This window comes from Lynx rufus, unplaced genomic scaffold (genome assembly GCF_022079265.1).
Source record: "Lynx rufus isolate CCGP_SWC_20201006 ecotype Redwood Valley unplaced genomic scaffold, mLynRuf1.p SCAF_4, whole genome shotgun sequence".
In the NCBI taxonomy this organism is placed as follows: Eukaryota; Metazoa; Chordata; class Mammalia; order Carnivora; family Felidae; genus Lynx; species Lynx rufus.
Window position 1 is genome coordinate 120,150,356 of NW_025814856.1, and position 17,489 is coordinate 120,167,844.

The 17,489-nt window shown below is 38.6% G+C and overlaps 1 protein-coding gene across 2 annotated transcripts in view; it reads left to right on the top strand.

Moving 5' to 3' along the window:
* The window catches only part of TAX1BP1 (Tax1 binding protein 1), a 98,078-nt gene that overhangs the window by 50,965 nt on the left and 29,624 nt on the right, over positions 1-17,489 (top strand). For both annotated transcript variants that reach the window (XM_047097094.1, XM_047097096.1), the window contains exons 9-13: positions 332-556; positions 1,089-1,235; positions 2,616-2,730; positions 3,971-4,074; positions 13,368-13,493. In XM_047097094.1, coding sequence (XP_046953050.1) covers positions 332-556; positions 1,089-1,235; positions 2,616-2,730; positions 3,971-4,074; positions 13,368-13,493 — 717 coding nt within the window. The remainder of the gene's footprint in view (positions 1-331; positions 557-1,088; positions 1,236-2,615; positions 2,731-3,970; positions 4,075-13,367; positions 13,494-17,489) is intronic.

A 17,489-nucleotide genomic window follows, 5' to 3' on the forward strand; every position in this document is an offset into this window, starting at 1 on the left:
GCTGTTAGAGATTTTGGGGGACAGGAACTTTCATTCAAATTTCTTTTTAACCAGGGATTTAAATATTGGGCATGTTGCTTGACTTATCAACTTAAGTTTACATGTGTTTAATGTGGTAGAGATACTGAGTGCATTGGATTGTTATCTGGGGATTCTAACACAAAGTCCTATCATAAGTTTTTTTTAATAGACTTCTCTATTTTAAGTCATGAGTAGAAAACCAGTGTTTAATTTAAAACTTTGATCTGTTGAAATATGAGTAAAACTTGTTTCTGCTACTGTTTTTACTTTAATGGTTTCGTTGCTAACGTATTTATCTGCTTTTCTTCAGGAAGATACTTTTCTTTTAAAGGAGCAACTTCGTAAAGCAGAGGAACAGGTTCAGGCAACTCGGCAGGAAATTGTCTTTCTGGCTAAAGAACTTAGTGATGCTGTAAATGTGAGAGATAAAACAATGGCAGATCTGCATACTGCACGCTTGGAAAATGAGAAAGTAAAAAAGCAGTTAGCTGATGCAGTGGCAGAACTTAAACTAAATGCTGTGAAAAAAGACCAGGTAAAGTGGGCCAATTTTGAATTTTCATTTTGATCAAAAGCTCACTAGAACTTACAAAATAGATTGGGTTATGTCAGAATAAGGTCAGATTCCTGATCACAGAAATTTAAATTTCCATTCATTTTGTTTAGTCATTGTAACTTCTTGGGTTGAAATTAATGTAAACTTTAAGAAAAACTTAAGTAGGCAAATGCTTAATGGTTAGTAAGAACTGCTCTGTTATTAAACTTTCTGATGTCAGGTATATATTGCTTTGTTTGGAATTTTTTATTTATTAGCTTCATAAAGTGGTATTATGGTTATTTAACAGGGTAATACTTATTCCTCAGGAGGGGGATTGTTCTTCTTTAGTTTTTTAATGAACCTTAGTCCTAAGAATATAAAGCTAGATTTATTAGGAGCTAATGTGGCTCTGTTGCCCAAACTCCAAAACAAATAAAAACTAGAAGCCAGAAAGAAAAAAGTGAAAAGGAAGTTGGGATTTACTATTACATGTGAGATAGGAGATTTTTATCTTTTATTTTTCTCATAGGAAAAGTCTGATACACTAGAACACGAACTGAGAAGAGAAGTTGAAGATTTGAAACTTCGTCTTCAAATGGCAGCAGATCATTATAAAGAAAAATTCAAGGAATGCCAGAGGCTCCAAAAACAAATAAACAAACTTTCAGACCAATCAGTAAGGACAATTGAATTCTTACCGAATAGTTCCTTTATCAGTATTTTTGTTTACAAATCAAATGTATAGTAGTCTAAAGTTTTATTTATTTAACTAATCTCTACACCCCACACGGGGCTCAAACTCAACAACCTCAACGTCAAGAGTTGTGTACTCTTCTGACTGACCCAGCCTGGCACCCCCAAATTTATAATACTCTAAATATCAACCTTTTGAATATAATTTATCTCTGCATGAATTGAAGTGATTGGCCTAATGTTTGTAATGATATATGTTGGTTTAAATTTGAAATTTTTATGTGCTGGAAACCCAAGAAAGGAAGCAAGGGCAGCAGCAGGGGAAAACAGGGAGGGAAGGCCCTCTTTCTTGACCGTTTCCCTCTAAGTTCTTGTTAAATGTCTTCACTTAAAAACTCTGTACATATTGAATCCCTCCTGTGACTGATGCCTGTCCTCAGTGGGGTTCACTGTTGGTTATCCTCAGAGTCAAAGATGGTTTCTCGTTGTCATTATTGGGTTCTTCCATCCTACTCATAGCCACTAGACTAGGAAGAGTTAATGTAGCTAACTATTTTGTATTCCATCTGAGAGGGTAGGCAGATTTAATGAAAACAAAGAAATTGTTTCTGTTTTGGTGTGTGATTTATTTATTTGAGAGGGCATGCTGCATGTGCCATTGGTGGGGATGGAGGAGAGAGAGAGAGACTATCTCAAGCAGGTGCCACGCTTCGTGCAGAGCCTGCTGTGGGGCTCAATCCCATGACCTTGGGATCGTGACCCAAGGCTAATTTAAGAGTTGGATGCTTAACTGAGCCATCCAGGTGCCCCTTGGTGTGTGTTTTAATGTGGGTCCTTAAATTGTACTTAAATATAAGGTTTGCTATGTAATGGAATGCTGGAAGTAAAGAAACACATTTAAAACCTGCGGTTGAAAATGATACCAAGTTCCCTCTGCAAACAAAATTTGCTATAAAGACTTTTATTTGTATACTGTATTGATACAGATGATATTTACACAGAAATGCATGTGGTAAGCTAGGAATGCTTTTGTGAAAAAATATACTTTAAGTATGACCCACATGTATGGGTTTTGGTTGAGGCCTGTAAGTATATTATGACTTTGTAGTAGATGACCTATGAGATTTCTGTGATTGGCTTGCTTTGGTAGTAGTTTGATCATTTGGCAAGGAAAACCAAAATAAAGTTTTTGTCTGTTGTAACTTTTAGGTCAGTTAGTAAAGTGATGGGTGTTACCTTTAGTCTTTGCTGGTCTTTAAGACACAGTAGCAGCTTTGTAGACTTCTCAGAATTTCTTTATGTGACAATTACTGAAGGAAGGAAATATAACTCATATAACAGTTTGTTGTTACATTGTGAATAGGCCAATAGCACCAGTGTCTTAAAGAAAATCGGAAATCAGCAAAAAGTGAATGATGCTTCAATAAACACAGACCCAGCTACTACTGCCTCTAATGTAGATGTAAAGCCTTCTACAGGTAAAAATCTTTTAGCCATTTTGTGTAGTGTCCTGCCTTGATGAGTATTGATACTTATTTATACTGCCTTATTCCAAGTGTGAGAGTCTTAGGGAGCTTCTGAAAATTCTTATGAGAGGATTAAGGCAAAGATAAAGTAAGGGGCTTAATAGTAAGAAAGTCTTACATGTGAAATAGATAAAATGAGTGTGAACTAGTATTTATCTTCATGAGAATATTCATAAGTATTAAATGAGCTGGAGTTTGTAAGCTTAAATGGTTATAGCAGTTAGGCTATAGGATAGAAGCCAATAATTGAATTTTTAATTAATATTCTACTAAATCTGTGGAATCTTGAGGCATTTAAGGTAATTCAGTTGTATAGTTCTGTTGCAGGGGGTGGGGTGGGGATTAATCTCCTGTTCTATTTATGTTTCTCTCTTTTTTTTTTTTTTTTCATTTAATTTTTTTGACCCAGGTACTATGTGGTTAGTATACCTATTGGTGGGCAAGTTAAATTTTTATTAGTTTATTAACTTCTAGAATAGATTAGGAAGATCTGGTAAATGTATGAACATGACAATTTGAATTAAGTCTAGGTTTTCACTTGTCCTAATTTCTTTTTTTCACTTTATGTTAAAGATTGACAATAACGGAAGTCAGCACTCAAGTATATAAAAATACATTTCCTAATGTAGTGTTTGGGGTAATTGCTGTTTTAGACTTTTTTAATGTATTGTAAATTTCCCATGCTATTATATATTTAATCAGGTTCAGCCATTATATAATAGGATCCTGACTTCCATTTATTTACACTTTTTGTAGTATGTAGAGTGGTGTTGTGTAAGTTACTTAATACTCACTGAATAGTAATGAAGGACTAGAAAAATAATTTAAAGTGTTTTCTCAGAGTATGGCTTTCTGTTTATCCTGTGTATTCAGTTACATGAAGAGAACAAGCATGCCATTTAAGAACTATTTTTAGCTGATTAAAAAAATCACTTTTCATTACTGAATGTGATCTTGTTTCTGGCCAGACTGACATTTTAAAAAATCTCATGTAGAGTTTATACTGTCTTTATTTAGTGTATGATTAGATGTTTTTAAATAGATATTTCTCTCCTTCATTGTTCCATTTATTGTATCTCACAGTATACTGACCTTTAAGTTATTTTGAACAGGAAGATAATATGGGGGCAAAATAATTTTTAATATTATTTTCTGTCTTGATAATTGATAATATTATTTTCTTGTCTAATAGCTGAGACAGATTCTGACATTGTAACAAAGGGACAAGTCTGTGAAATGACCAAAGAAATTGCTGACAAAACAGAAAAATACAATAAATGTAAACAGCTCTTGCAGGTAAGCTGGCTCTCTTGTGTGAGATCTATCAGATATAATGGCTTAGCTTACCTATATTTATATTTATATTTATATTTATTTATAAATCTTGGGGTTTCTTTTTCGTATCCATATACTGGTATTGAGTTTCACTTTTGAGATGATGAGAGGGGTTGTTCTGTGTACCTGCACACATAGGCCTGTATGTAAAATTATCCTAACATCATTAGTGTCCTTTCTTGATAATGGGCAAGTGATTAATTGAGGCTGGATAGAACTTGATAAAGGGAAGTGCTCTTTTTATATTCCCTGTATTAATAGCAAAGAATTTTACCACATCTTAAATTGACCAGAATTATAAAGTGGGAAAAGAGAATGTTAACCAAATGAGCTATTGCTTTTATGGTGTTACTTATTGTGACTATTTTAAAACTGTATTCTTCATACATTTCAGTTTTACAACTGTCTTGGTAGCATTCACTCCCGGAGTATTTCAAGGACAGAGGGAAAATGCTTCTCATTTATACCTGATTTGGAGAAGGGAGGCAAAGGCGTTTTGTGTTCGTGATTTTTTAATTTTTTGTGAGTGTGTGTATTTTTCTGTGCATGTAGAGAGGAAAGAGATATTTAGAACTATAGAATAATGTTCATACATTAGTTCAATGTTACTGTAGTAATTAAAATATTTTGTTACTGCCTTCTAAATAGTACTTAATCTTTTAAACTTTGAAAGTTTTTGTTCCTTTCTTCTGTAGAAGGATCGATGAGAATAGTTTTACCCTTGAGTTAAAGTAGTTGTTTATGAGGGACTAAACTTTTTTCATCAAGTCTGAAACAATTCAGGATGCCTGTTTTTTAAAATGTCATCATACAGTATTACCGAAAGGATGATAGAATGTTTCTAAGCCAAAAACTTCCTCAAGGTACATATTTTTTCCAAGTTGTGTTGAGGTGCAGTAAACTGCATATATTTGTTGAAATCCAGTGAACTGCTTATATTCATTTTAAAAAAATGTTTTTTAATGTTTATTTTTGAGAGAGACAGAGCTTAAGTGGGGGAGGGGCAGAGAGAGAGAGAGAGGGAAACACAGAGTCCCAAGCAGGCTCCAGGCTCTGAGCTGTTAGCACAGAGCCCGATGCGGGCTCAAACCCACAAACCCTGAGATCATGACCTGAGCTGAAGTTGGACACTTAATCAACTGAGCCACCCAGGTGCCTTGAGCTGTATAAAATCTGCAGTTTGGGAAGATGGCGGCGTAGGAGGACGCTGGGCTCACCACGCGTCCTGCTGATCACTTAGATTCCACCTACACCTGCCTAAATAACCCAGAAAACAGCCAGAGGATTAGCAGAACGGAGTCGCCAGACCCAAGCGCAGACGAGAGGCCCACGGAAGAGGGTAGGAAGGGCGGTGAGGCGGTGTGCGCTCCACAGACTGGCGGGAGGGAGCCGCGGCGGAGGGGCGGCTCGCCGGCCAAGCAGAGCCCCCGAGTGTGGCTGGCAAAAGCGGAGGGGCCTGACGGACTGTGTTCCGACAGCAAGCGCGACTTAGCATCTGGGAGGTCATAAGTTAACAGCTCTGCTCGGAAAGCGGGAAGGCTGGAGGACAAAGGGAGGGAGAGCTGCTGAGCCCCCGGACGACAGAGCTCAGTTTGGTGGGGAACAAAGGCGCTCGCCAGCGCCATCTCCCCCGCCCATCCCCCAGCCAAAATCCCAAAGGGAACTGGTTCCTGCCAGGGAAATTGCTCGCTCCGCGCAAACACCCAACTCTGTGCTTCTGCGGAGCCAAACCTCCGGCAGCGGATCTGACTCCCTCCCACTGCCACAGGGCCCCTCCTGAAGTGGATCACCTAAGGAGAAGCGAGCTAAGCCTGCCCCCCTGCCGCCGTGCACCTTGCCTACCCACCCCAGCTAATACGCCAGATCCGCAGCATCACAAGCCTGGCAGTGTGCAAGTAGCCCAGACGGGCCACACCACCCCACAGTGAATCCCGCCCCTAGGAGAGGGGAAGAGAAGGCACACACCAGTCTGACTGTGGCCCCAGCGGCCCCGCCCACCAACTCCAGTTATACACCACAGCACAGGGGAAGTGCCCTGCAGGCCCTCACCACACCAGGGACTATCCAAAATGACCAAGCAGAAGAATTCCCCTCAGAAGAATCTCCAGGAAATAACAACAGCTAATGAGCTGATCAAAAAGGATTTAAATAATATAACAGAAAGTGAATTTAGAATAATAGTCATAAAATTAATCGCTGGGCTTGAAAACAGTATACAGGACAGTAGAGAATCTCTTGCTACAGAGATCAAGGGACTAAGGAACAGTCACGAGGAGCTGAAAAACGCTTTAAATGAAATGCAAAACAAAATGGAAATGACCACAGCTCGGATGGAAGAGGCAGAGGAGAGAATAGGTGAACTAGAAGATAAAGTTATGGAAAAAGAGGAAGCTGAGAAAAAGAGAAAAAAATCCAGGAGTATGAGGGGAAAATTAGAGAACTAAGTGATACACTAAAAAGAAATAATATACGCATAATTGGTATCCCAGAGGAGGAAGAGAGAGGGAAAGGTGCTGAAGGGGTACTTGAAGAAATCATAGCTGAGAACTTCCCAGATCTGGGGAAGGAAAAAGGCATTGAAATCCAAGAGGCACAGAGAACTCCCTTCAGACGTAACTTGAATCGATCTTCTGCACGACATATCATAGTGAAACTGGCAAAATACAAGGATAAAGAAAAAATTCTGAAAGCAGCAAGGGGTAAACGTGCCCTCACATATAAAGGGAGACCTCTAAGACTCGTGACTGATCTCTCTTTTGAAACTTGGCAGGCCAGAAAGAATTGGCACGAGATTTTCAGGGTGCTAGACAGCAAAAATATGCAGCCGAGAATCCTTTATCCAGCAAGTCTGTCATTTAAAATAGAAGGAGAGATAAAGGTCTTCCCAAACAAACAAAAACTGAAGGAATTTGTCACCACTAAACCAGCCCTACAAGAGATCCTAAGGGGGACCCTGTGAGACAAAGTACCAGAGACATCACTACAAGCATAAACATACAGACATCACAATGACTCTAAACCCGTATCTTTCTATATTAACACTGAATGTAAATGGATTAAATGCACCAACCAAAAGACATAGGGTATCAGAATGGATAAAAAAACAAGACCCGGGGCGCCTGGGTGGCGCAGTCGGTTAAGTGTCCGACTTCAGCCAGGTCACGATCTCGCGGTCCGTGAGTTCGAGCCCCGCGTCGGGCTCTGGGCTGATGGCTCAGAGCCTGGAGCCTGTTTCCGATTCTGTGTCTCCCTCTCTCTCTGCCCCTCCCTCGTTCATGCTCTGTCTCTCTCTGTCCCAAAAATAAATAAACGTTGAAAAAAAAAAAATTAAAAAAAAAAAAGTTAAAGGCTTTTAATTAGCAAAAAAAAAAAAAAAAAAACAAGACCCATCTATTTGCTGTCTACAAGAGACTCATTTTAGACCTGAGGACACCTTTAGATTGAGAGTGAGGGGATGGAGAACTATTTATCATGCTACTGGAAGCCAAAAGAAAGCTGGAGTAGCCATACTTATATCAGACAAACTAGACTTTAAATTAAAGGCTGTAACAAGAGATGAAGAAGGACATTATATAATAGTTACAGGGTCTATCCATCAGGAAGAGCTAACAATTATAAATGTCTATGCGCCGAATACCGGAGCCCCCAAGTATATAAAACAATTACTCATAAACAGAAGCAACCTTATTGATAAGAATGTGGTAATTGCAGGGGACTTTAACACCCCACTTACAGAAATGGATAGATCATCTAGACACACGGTCAATAAAGAAACAAGGGCCCTGAATGAGACATTGGATCAGATGGACTTGACAGATATATTTAGAACTCTGCATCCCAAAGCAACAGAATATACTTTCTTCTCGAGTGCACATGGAACATTCTCCAAGATAGATCATATACTGGGTCACAAAACAGCCCTTCATAAGTTTACAAGAATTGAAATTATACCATGCATACTTTCAGACCACAATGCTATGAAGCTTGAAATCAACCACAGGAAAAAGTCTGGAAAACCTCCAAAAGCATGGAGGTTAAAGAACACCCTACTAACGAATGAGTGGGTCAACCAGGCAATTAGAGAAGAAATTAAAAAATATATGGAAACAAACGAAAATGAAAATACAACAATCCAAACGCTTTGGGACGCAGCGAAGGCAGTCCTGAGAGGAAAATACATTGCAATCCAGGCCTATCTCAAGACACAAGAAAAATCCCAAATACAAAATCTAACAGCACACCTAAAGGAAATAGAAGCAGAACAGCAAAGGCAGCCTAAACCCAGCAGAAGAAGAGAAATAATAAAGATCAGAGTAGAAATAAACAATATAGAATCTAAAAAAACTGTAGAGCAGATCAACGAAACCAAGAGTTGGTTTTTTGAAAAAATAAACAAAATTGACAAACCTCTAGCCAGGCTTCTCAAAAAGAAAAGGGAGATGACCCAAATAGATAAAATCATGAATGAAAATGGAATTATTACAACCAATCCCTCAGAGATACAAACAATTATCAGGGAATACTATGAAAAATTATATGCCAACAAATTGGACAACCTGGAAGAAATGGACAAATTCCTGAACACCCACACTCTTCCAAAACTCAATCAGGAGGAAATAGAAAGCTTGAACAGACCCATAACCAGCGAAGAAATTGAATCGGTTATCAAAAATCTCCCAACAAATAAGAGTCCAGGACCAGATGGCTTCCCAGGGGAGTTCTACCAGACGTTTAAAGCAGAGATAATACCTATCCTTCTCAAGCTATTCCAAGAAATAGAAAGGGAAGGAAAACTTCCAGACTCATTCTATGAAGCCAGTATTACTTTGATTCCTAAACCAGACAGAGACCCAGTTAAAAAAGAGAACTACAGGCCAATATCCCTGATGAATATGGATGCAAAAATTCTCAATAAGATACTAGCAAATCGAATTCAACAGCATATAAAAATAATTATTCACCATGATCAAGTGGGATTCATTCCTGGGATGCAGGGCTGGTTCAACATTCACAAATCAATCAACGTGATACATCACATTAACAAAAAAAAAGAGAAGAACCATGTGATCCTGTCAATCGATGCAGAAAAGGCCTTTGACAAAATCCAGCACCCTTTCTTAATAAAAACCCTTGAGAAAGTCGGGATAGAAGGAACATACTTAAAGATCATAAAAGCCATTTATGAAAAGCCCACAGCTAACATCATCCTCAACGGGGAAAAACTGAGAGCTTTTTCCCTGAGATCAGGAACATGACAGGGATGCCCACTCTCACCGCTGTTGTTTAACATAGTGCTGGAAGTTCTAGCATCAGCAATCAGACAACAAAAGGAAATCAAAGGCATCAAAATTGGCAAAGATGAAGTCAAGCTTTCGCTTTTTGCAGATGACATGATATTATACATGGAAAATCCGATAGACTCCACCAAAAGTCTGCTAGAACTGATACATGAATTCAGCAAAGTTGCAGGATACAAAATCAATGTACAGAAATCAGTTGCATTCTTATACACTAACAATGAAGCAACAGAAAGACAAATAAAGAAACTGATCCCATTCACAATTGCACCAAGAAGCATAAAATACCTAGGAATAAATCTAACCAAAGATGTAAAGGATCTATATGCTGAAAACTATAGAAAGCTTATGAAGGTAATTGAAGAAGATTTAAAGAAATGGAAAGACATTCCCTGCTCATGGATTGGAAAAATAAATATTGTCAAAATGTCAATACTACCCAAAGCTATCTACACATTCAATGCAATCCCAATCAAAATTGCACCAGCATTCTTCTCAAAACTAGAACAAGCAATCCTAAAATTCATATGGAATCACAAAAGGCCCCGAATAGCCAAAGGAATTTTGAAGAAGAAGACCAAAGCAGGAGGCATCACAATCTCAGACTTTAGCCTCTACTACAAAGCTGTCATCATCAAGACAGCATGGTATTGGCACAAAAACAGACACACAGACCAATGGAATAGAATAGAAACCCCAGAACTAGACCCACAAACGTATGGCCAACTCATCTTTGACAAAGCAGGAAAGAACATCCAATGGAAAAAAGACAGCCTCTTTAACAAATGGTGCTGGGAGAACTGGACAGCAACATGCAGAAGGTTGAAACTAGACCACTTTCTCACACCATTTACAAAAATAAACTCAAAATGGATAAAGGACCTAAATGTGAGACAGGAAACCATCAAAACCTTAGAGGAGAAAGCAGGAAAAGACCTCTCTGACCTTAGCCATAGCAATCTCTTACTCGACACATCCCCAAAGGCAAGGGAATTAAAAGCAAAAGTGAATTACTGGGACCTTATGAAGATAAAAAGCTTCTGCACAGCAAAGGAAACAACCAACAAAACTAAAAGGCAACCAACGGAATGGGAAAAGATATTTGCAAATGACATATCGGACAAAGGGCTAGTATCTAAAATCTATAAAGAGCTCACCAAACTCCACACCCGAAAAACAAATAACCCAGTGAAGAAATGGGCAGAAAACATGAATAGACACTTCTCTAAAGAAGACATCCAGATGGCCAACAGGCACATGAAAAGATGTTCAGCGTCGCTCCTTATCAGGGAAATACAAATCAAAACCACACTCAGGTATCACCTCACGCCAGTCAGAGTGGCCAAAATGAACAAATCAGGAGACTATAGATGCTGGAGAGGATGTGGAGAAACGGGAACCCTCTTGCACTGTTGGTGGGAATGCAAATTGGTGCAGCCGCTCTGGAAAGCAGTGTGGAGGTTCCTCAGAAAATTAAAAATAGACCTACCCTATGACCCAGCAATAGCACTGCTAGGAATTTACCCAAGGGATACAGGAGTACTGATGCATAGGGGCACTTGTACCCCAATGTTCATAGCAGCACTCTCAACAATAGCCAAATTATGGAAAGAGCCTAAATGTCCATCAACTGATGAATGGATAAAGAAATTGTGGTTTATATACACAATGGAATACTACGTAGCAATGAGAAAAAATGAAATATGGCCTTTTGTAGCAACGTGGTTGGAACTGGAGAGTGTAATGCTAAGTGAAATAAGCCACACAGAGTAAGACAGATACCATATGGTTTCACTCTTATGTGGATCCTGAGAAACTCAACAGGAACCCATGGGGGAGGGGAAGGAAATAAAAAAAAAAAAAAAGACGTTAGAGTGGGAGAGAGCCAAAGCATAAGAGACTGTTAAAAACTGAGAACAAACTGAGGGTTGATGGGGGGTGGGAGGGAGGGGCGGGTGGGTGATGGGTATTGAGGAGGGCACCTTTTGGGATGAGCACTGGGTGTTGTATGGAAACCAATTTGTCAATAAATTTCATATATATATATAAAAAAAAATCTGCAGTTTGATCAGTTTTGCCATACATACAGTTGTGAAAATATTATAGTGCCAAGATAACATTTCTATTACTTGCCAAAGTTTTTATGTACCCATTTGGTATACGTGCTGCTGAAATGAGCAGTTCTATTTGGAACTCATTCCTCCCTCTATTGCCATCCCCAGGAAACTGTTGGCTTGCTTTCTGCCACTGTAGCCTACCTTTTATACAGTTTGTATAAATGCGGTCATATGGTATATACTCTTTTTTTTTTCCTGTCCTCTTTCAGCATAATTATTTTGAAATTTATCCATGTTGTTGCTTTTATTGGTAGTTCATTTTCCTTTTTATTGGGAGAGTTCAGATCTTTGCTGTTTTAAACATTGAGTTCATTTTATTACTGAATTGTAAGCTTTATTGTGGGTAGAAGTCTTTTGAAACATGTTTGGGAAATATTTTCTCCCAGTCTGTAACTTGCCTTTTCATTTCCTTAACGGTGTTTTTAGAAAAACTTTTGATTAAGTACAGATTTATCAATTTGCTCTTTAATGTTTTGTGCTTTTTATGTTCTTTTTTTTAAGTTTATTTATTTTGAGAGATAGCAAGTGGGGAAGGGGCAGAAAGAGGCAGACAGAATCCCACGTAGACTCTGTGCTGTCAGTGCAGGGCCTGATGGGGCTTGAACTCAAGAGCCGTGAGATCATGACCTGAACTGAAATCAAGAGTCAGATGCTCAACTGACTGAGCCACCCACGCACCCCTCTGCTTTTTATGCTCTAAGAAGCACACACCTATAATCCAACTTGTAAAGATTTTTTCTTCCATAAGTTTTATAGTCCTGGGTTTCACTAAATTTAGGCCTGTTAAAAATTTTAAGTTTATTTTTGTGTGTGGTGTGAGGTATGGTAATGGATAGTAAGCTGATCTAGGATTAATTGCTAAAAAGTTGCTTAGAGCATATTTTTAAACTTTTACCTTGAATATAAGACATTCAAAATGAAATTGCCAATTTACCCTTTTGTCATGGTTTGTAACTCCTTTCTTTTAATATTCTTGGTTGTAGAGAAGAGCATTGTATAAGAAGTCAACCTAGATAATATCTTGGTTAGGAAATCCCAGAGTTTTATTTGTCTACATCTGGAAGCAGCTTCATTATAATCATACGATTCTTTTTTCTTTTTTCTTACTTCTCTTTGCAAAAGTTGTATATGCTTATTGTGAAATCTTAGGCATTATAGAAATAAAGAGTAAAAATGGTAAAAGGTACCATCATGATCCTGATTCCAAGTGATGAGAGCTATTCATATTGTTTATATTGTTTATTTTGTTTATTATTGTTTATTCATTTGTTTATATTTTTCTACACAACATGATATAGAGTCATATAAGATTGTGCTAACTTTTAAAACAAAAATAAGATTATACTGTATATTTTGTTTTTGCAACTTGCTATTTTAAATTAATGTATCTTGTTCCTTGTTTTTTTTTTTTTTTTTTTTTTTTCCAACGTTTATTTATTTTTGGGACAGAGAGAGAGCATGAACGGGGGAGGTGCAGAGAGAGAGGGAGACACAGAATCGGAAACAGGCTCCAGGCTCTGAGCCATCAGCCCAGAGCCCGACGCGGGGCTCGAACTCACGGACCGCGAGATCGTGACCTGGCTGAAGTCGGTCGCTTAACCGACTGCGCCACCCAGGCGCCCCTCTTGTTCCTTGTTAATGTGTGGATCTACTTTGTTCTGTTAAATATATACTATTTCATTGTATGGACTTAAAATGATTTTTCCCATTGTCTACTGACATTATTTCAGTTTTTCTATTGTTAGTGTTAAAATGAAACAGTACATATCTAAATATGTTCATAAAGACAATGGCTGTATCTGTGTTTTTAAAAGTCTTTTGTAATTCTAATTTCATTTAGGATGAGAAAACAAAATGCAATAAATATGCCGATGAACTTGCAAAAATGGAACTGAAATGGAAGGAACAAGTGGAGATTGCTGAAAATATAAAACTAGCACTAGCTGAAGTAGAGGACAATTACAAAGTAAGTATTTGTATAACGTGAGGCAGGTGCACCTGGTACTTTTGCAGATGTGTTAGCTATAATTTTTATCAATCTGATGTGCAGTTTTAACATAGATAATTGGGATAGTATTTTTGTGTATAAGTAAAAATGTACTACATGTTTAGTGGAGTACAGTTAATTAACTATGAAATGAAAAAATGAATACCCATACATATTACCATTGTGGCTTTAATTCTGTTCATTTTGATGGCTAATTAAAATGATATCTTTTGGGGCGCCTGGGTGGCGCAGTCGGTTAAGCGTCCGACTTCAGCCAGGTCACGATCTCGCGGTCCGTGAGTTCGAGCCCCGCGTCGGGCCCTGGGCTGATGGCTCAGAGCCTGGAGCCTGTTTCCGATTCTATGTCTCCCTCTCTCTCTCTGCCCCTCCCCCGTTCATGCTCTGTTTCTCTCTGTCCCCAAAAAAATAAATAAACGTTGAAAAAAAAAATTTTTTTTTAAATGATATCTTTTAATTTTTCTTCATTTCTAAGATGAAAAGTGATCATTTCATTATCATATTTGTTCATTAATATGTTTTTTAATGTTTATTTATTTTTGAGAGAGACACAGAGTGCAAGTGGGGGAAGGGCAGAGAAAGAGGGGGAGACACAGAATCCAAAGCAGGCTTCAGGGTCTGAGCTGTCAGCACAGAGCTCGACGTGGGTTTCTAACCCACAGACTGCAAGATCATGACCTGAGCCGATGCTTAACTGACTGAGTCACCCAGGCACCCCCCTATTTATTCATTTAGAAACAAACATGAGTGTATGTAAAATTATTTTAGGGCCTCAGGGCTCCTGGGTGTCTCAGTTTGTTGAGTGTCTGACTCTTGGTTTCAGCTTAGGTCATGATCTCATCGTATGTGGATTCGAGCCCTGCATTGGGCTCCACACTGACAGTGTGAGGCCTGCATGGGATTCTCATTCTGTCTCTGTCTCCCTCTCAATCTCTCTCAAATATATTGAAAAAAATAATTTTAGGGCCTTGACATTTTTGTGGGGATATAATAATATGATTAGTAATTAAAAAAATTTTTTTTTAATTTTTTTTTTCAACGTTTATTTATTTTTGGGACAGAGAGAGACAGAGCATGAACGGGGGAGGAGCAGAGAGAGAGGGAGACACAGAATCAGAAATAGGCTCCAGGCTCTGAGCCATCAGCCCAGAGCCTGACGCGGGGCTCGAACTCACGGACCACGAGATCGTGACCTGGCTGAAGTCGGACGCTTAACCGACTGCGCCACCCAGGCGCCCCAGTAATTTTAAAATCTATATGAGTGTTATTAAATGAATCACCAAAATGTGTTACCTGTGATCCTAAAAAGTACTGCAGAGTGATGTAATCTTTTTTTAATTATGTCATTAGGAGGCCACATGTTTATTATTATTTTTCTTAAGTTTATTTTGAGAGCGAGCGAGCGTGTGCACAGAAGAGAGGGCAGAGGGAGAGGAGAGAGAGAATTCCAAACAGGCTCCGAACTGTCAGTGCAGAGCCTGACCTGGGGCTTGATTACATGAAGTGAGAGATCACGACCTGAGCCGAAATCAAGAGTCAGATGTTTGACTGAGTCACCCAGGCACCCCAGTGATGCAATCTTAATTAAAATTGTTTTTGCCAGTGTGATAATAGGCAACAAACAAGCTTAAATAGTAAATTATATTTGTAAGAGTGTTAGAGAAAAAAAATAGCAGGCTATTTAGCTAATTAATAAGTAGGAAGATATTTTTATTCTAAGGAATAAAGTATAATCTTACATATTTTGGTATCTATATGTACATGTAGTTTGCATATTTTGTGTGACTAAAGATCAGGAAGTTTTGAATGATTTAACTTCGCTATAGTGTAGCTAATTCTACTTACAATTTTTAAATGTTCTTAAAGACACCAAAGATTAGGTTTCTCCCTGGGGGCTGGAGAGGGTGCACATTATATACTAAGGTAATTTTACTGGTGGTCTTTTCTTCGATCTTGATCTATTGTCAGAATGAAATTTTCAGACTTTTAATCAATGAGATTATTGTTTCTGGAATCGCTGTGGATATTGTTTTCAATGACTGGCAACTTTCCTTATTATAAAGTGTGAATACTGAATTTATGTGAACTTTATCTTTGCATATTGACTAGAAAAAAACTCATTTAGTAAAATTAAAGCCTACTATATAGAGAGAGCACTGTGTTAGCTTTTATCTGGGTGATCACACAGGTATGGCACAATGCTATCTATGCTTAAGGAGTTTACAGTCTACTAGAGATTGCTAGTGGTATCATGGTGATACTCACAACTCCTTGATATTCGTGACCCAGCTAATCATCTGTCAGATTCATGGGAAGTTAAATAATGTTTTTAGTTCATTAATGATCAAAGTGAGCATCAAAATTAATGTTCTAGATTATGCTGCTGGTAAAGGTGCTTGGCTTTTTGTTTAATGCCCTTTGACTTCTTTTGTACTGTTGAGATAGTACTCACTAAACAGATACTCGTTGGACAAAGCAAAATGGGATGAAGTTCTACGTGAATGATAAGTCTAAGAAGTACCTTAGAGCTGTTTTCAGGGGAATATTTAGGAGTTAAACATGGAGAAAACAGACCCTTGAAAGAGAAAACTGGAGGGGAGGTGAAGCAGAGCTCGGGAAAGAAAGAAGCGGCATTCTAAGCAGATAGAAAAGCATTAATATACAGGTTTGGGGGTGAAAAGTGCAGAGCATAGTCTGGAGATTATGAGCAATCTTGAGTAATAAGACTTCAATGTCTGTAATGGAGTAGATTGGACTTGATAGATTGAAGCCACGTTTTGGGGGGCCTAAAATGGAATTTTAGTGCTATTTGTTGTTAAGAATTTTCTAGGAGTAAAGAAAGGGACCCAACTATAGTGGGTCTTTGTGAAGTAATTTGGTAACAGTGAGGGGATTTATAGGTGGAAAGAGTTTTTGAAGGTGAGAAAATCAGATAGGAATATTCTTAGAGAATTACTTGATAAAGGCCACCCCTTTGGGGACCGTCCTTGATCACTTACTCTTGAATAGGACATGAGTCTGTCAAGGAAATCTTTGAAAGGCATCCTCAGGGAAAAATTATTTGAAGGATAGTTTTGTGTTTGTATCCATAATGCTTATAATGCAAATGGGCGGTGGTTAAATGAATGAATGACTTAGACTGACGATGTTGGGAAGAGGAGTAGGAAGTGTAACATAGCTTCCTAGCTTCAGTCACACTGGGCTCTGAGATTGGTAATATCTGTTAGCAAAAGTTAGAAAAGTAGGTTTGGGACCCTTTGCCCTCAAAATGCAGAAAGACAATAATGAAAACATGTCATCCGTCAATTGAAAAGACAGATTTGAGGGTGCCTACGGTAGTTCAGTCAGTTAAGTGCCCGACTCTTGATTTTGGCTCAGGTCATGATCTCACAGCCCACATCGGACTCTGTGCTGACAGTGCAGAGTCTGCTTTGGATTCTCTCTCCTTCCCTCTCTGCTTCCCCACCACCACTTGAATGTGACCGTCCTTCTCTCTCCCGCTCTCCTCCCCACCCACCCCCTCCTGCCCCAAAATAAGTCAATAAACTTAAAAAGAGAGGCACCTGGGTCGCTCAGTCGGTTAAACATCCAGCTTCGGCTCAGTCATGATCTTGTGGTTCACCATTTTGGGCCCTGTGTTGGGCTCTGTGTTGACAGCTCAGATTCTGTGTCTCCCCCTCTGTTTGCCCCTCCCCTGCTTGCTCGCTCTCTCTCTCTCTGTCTCTCTCTCTCAAAAGTAAATAAACACTTAAAAAAGAAAAGTACTGTATCTATAAAAAAGATTTGGAACTTGGGGAAGAAAGAGGTGTGCCACATTAGTTAATAGTTGTGATTTTTCCCATGGGGATCATAGTTGAAGGCATAGAAAAAAGGAAGTTTTCAGGGGGAATATAGAGAGAAGAAGCCAAAGAAGAAACTTTGAGAACACGCAAATTTAAATTTTGGGGGGGGATAATA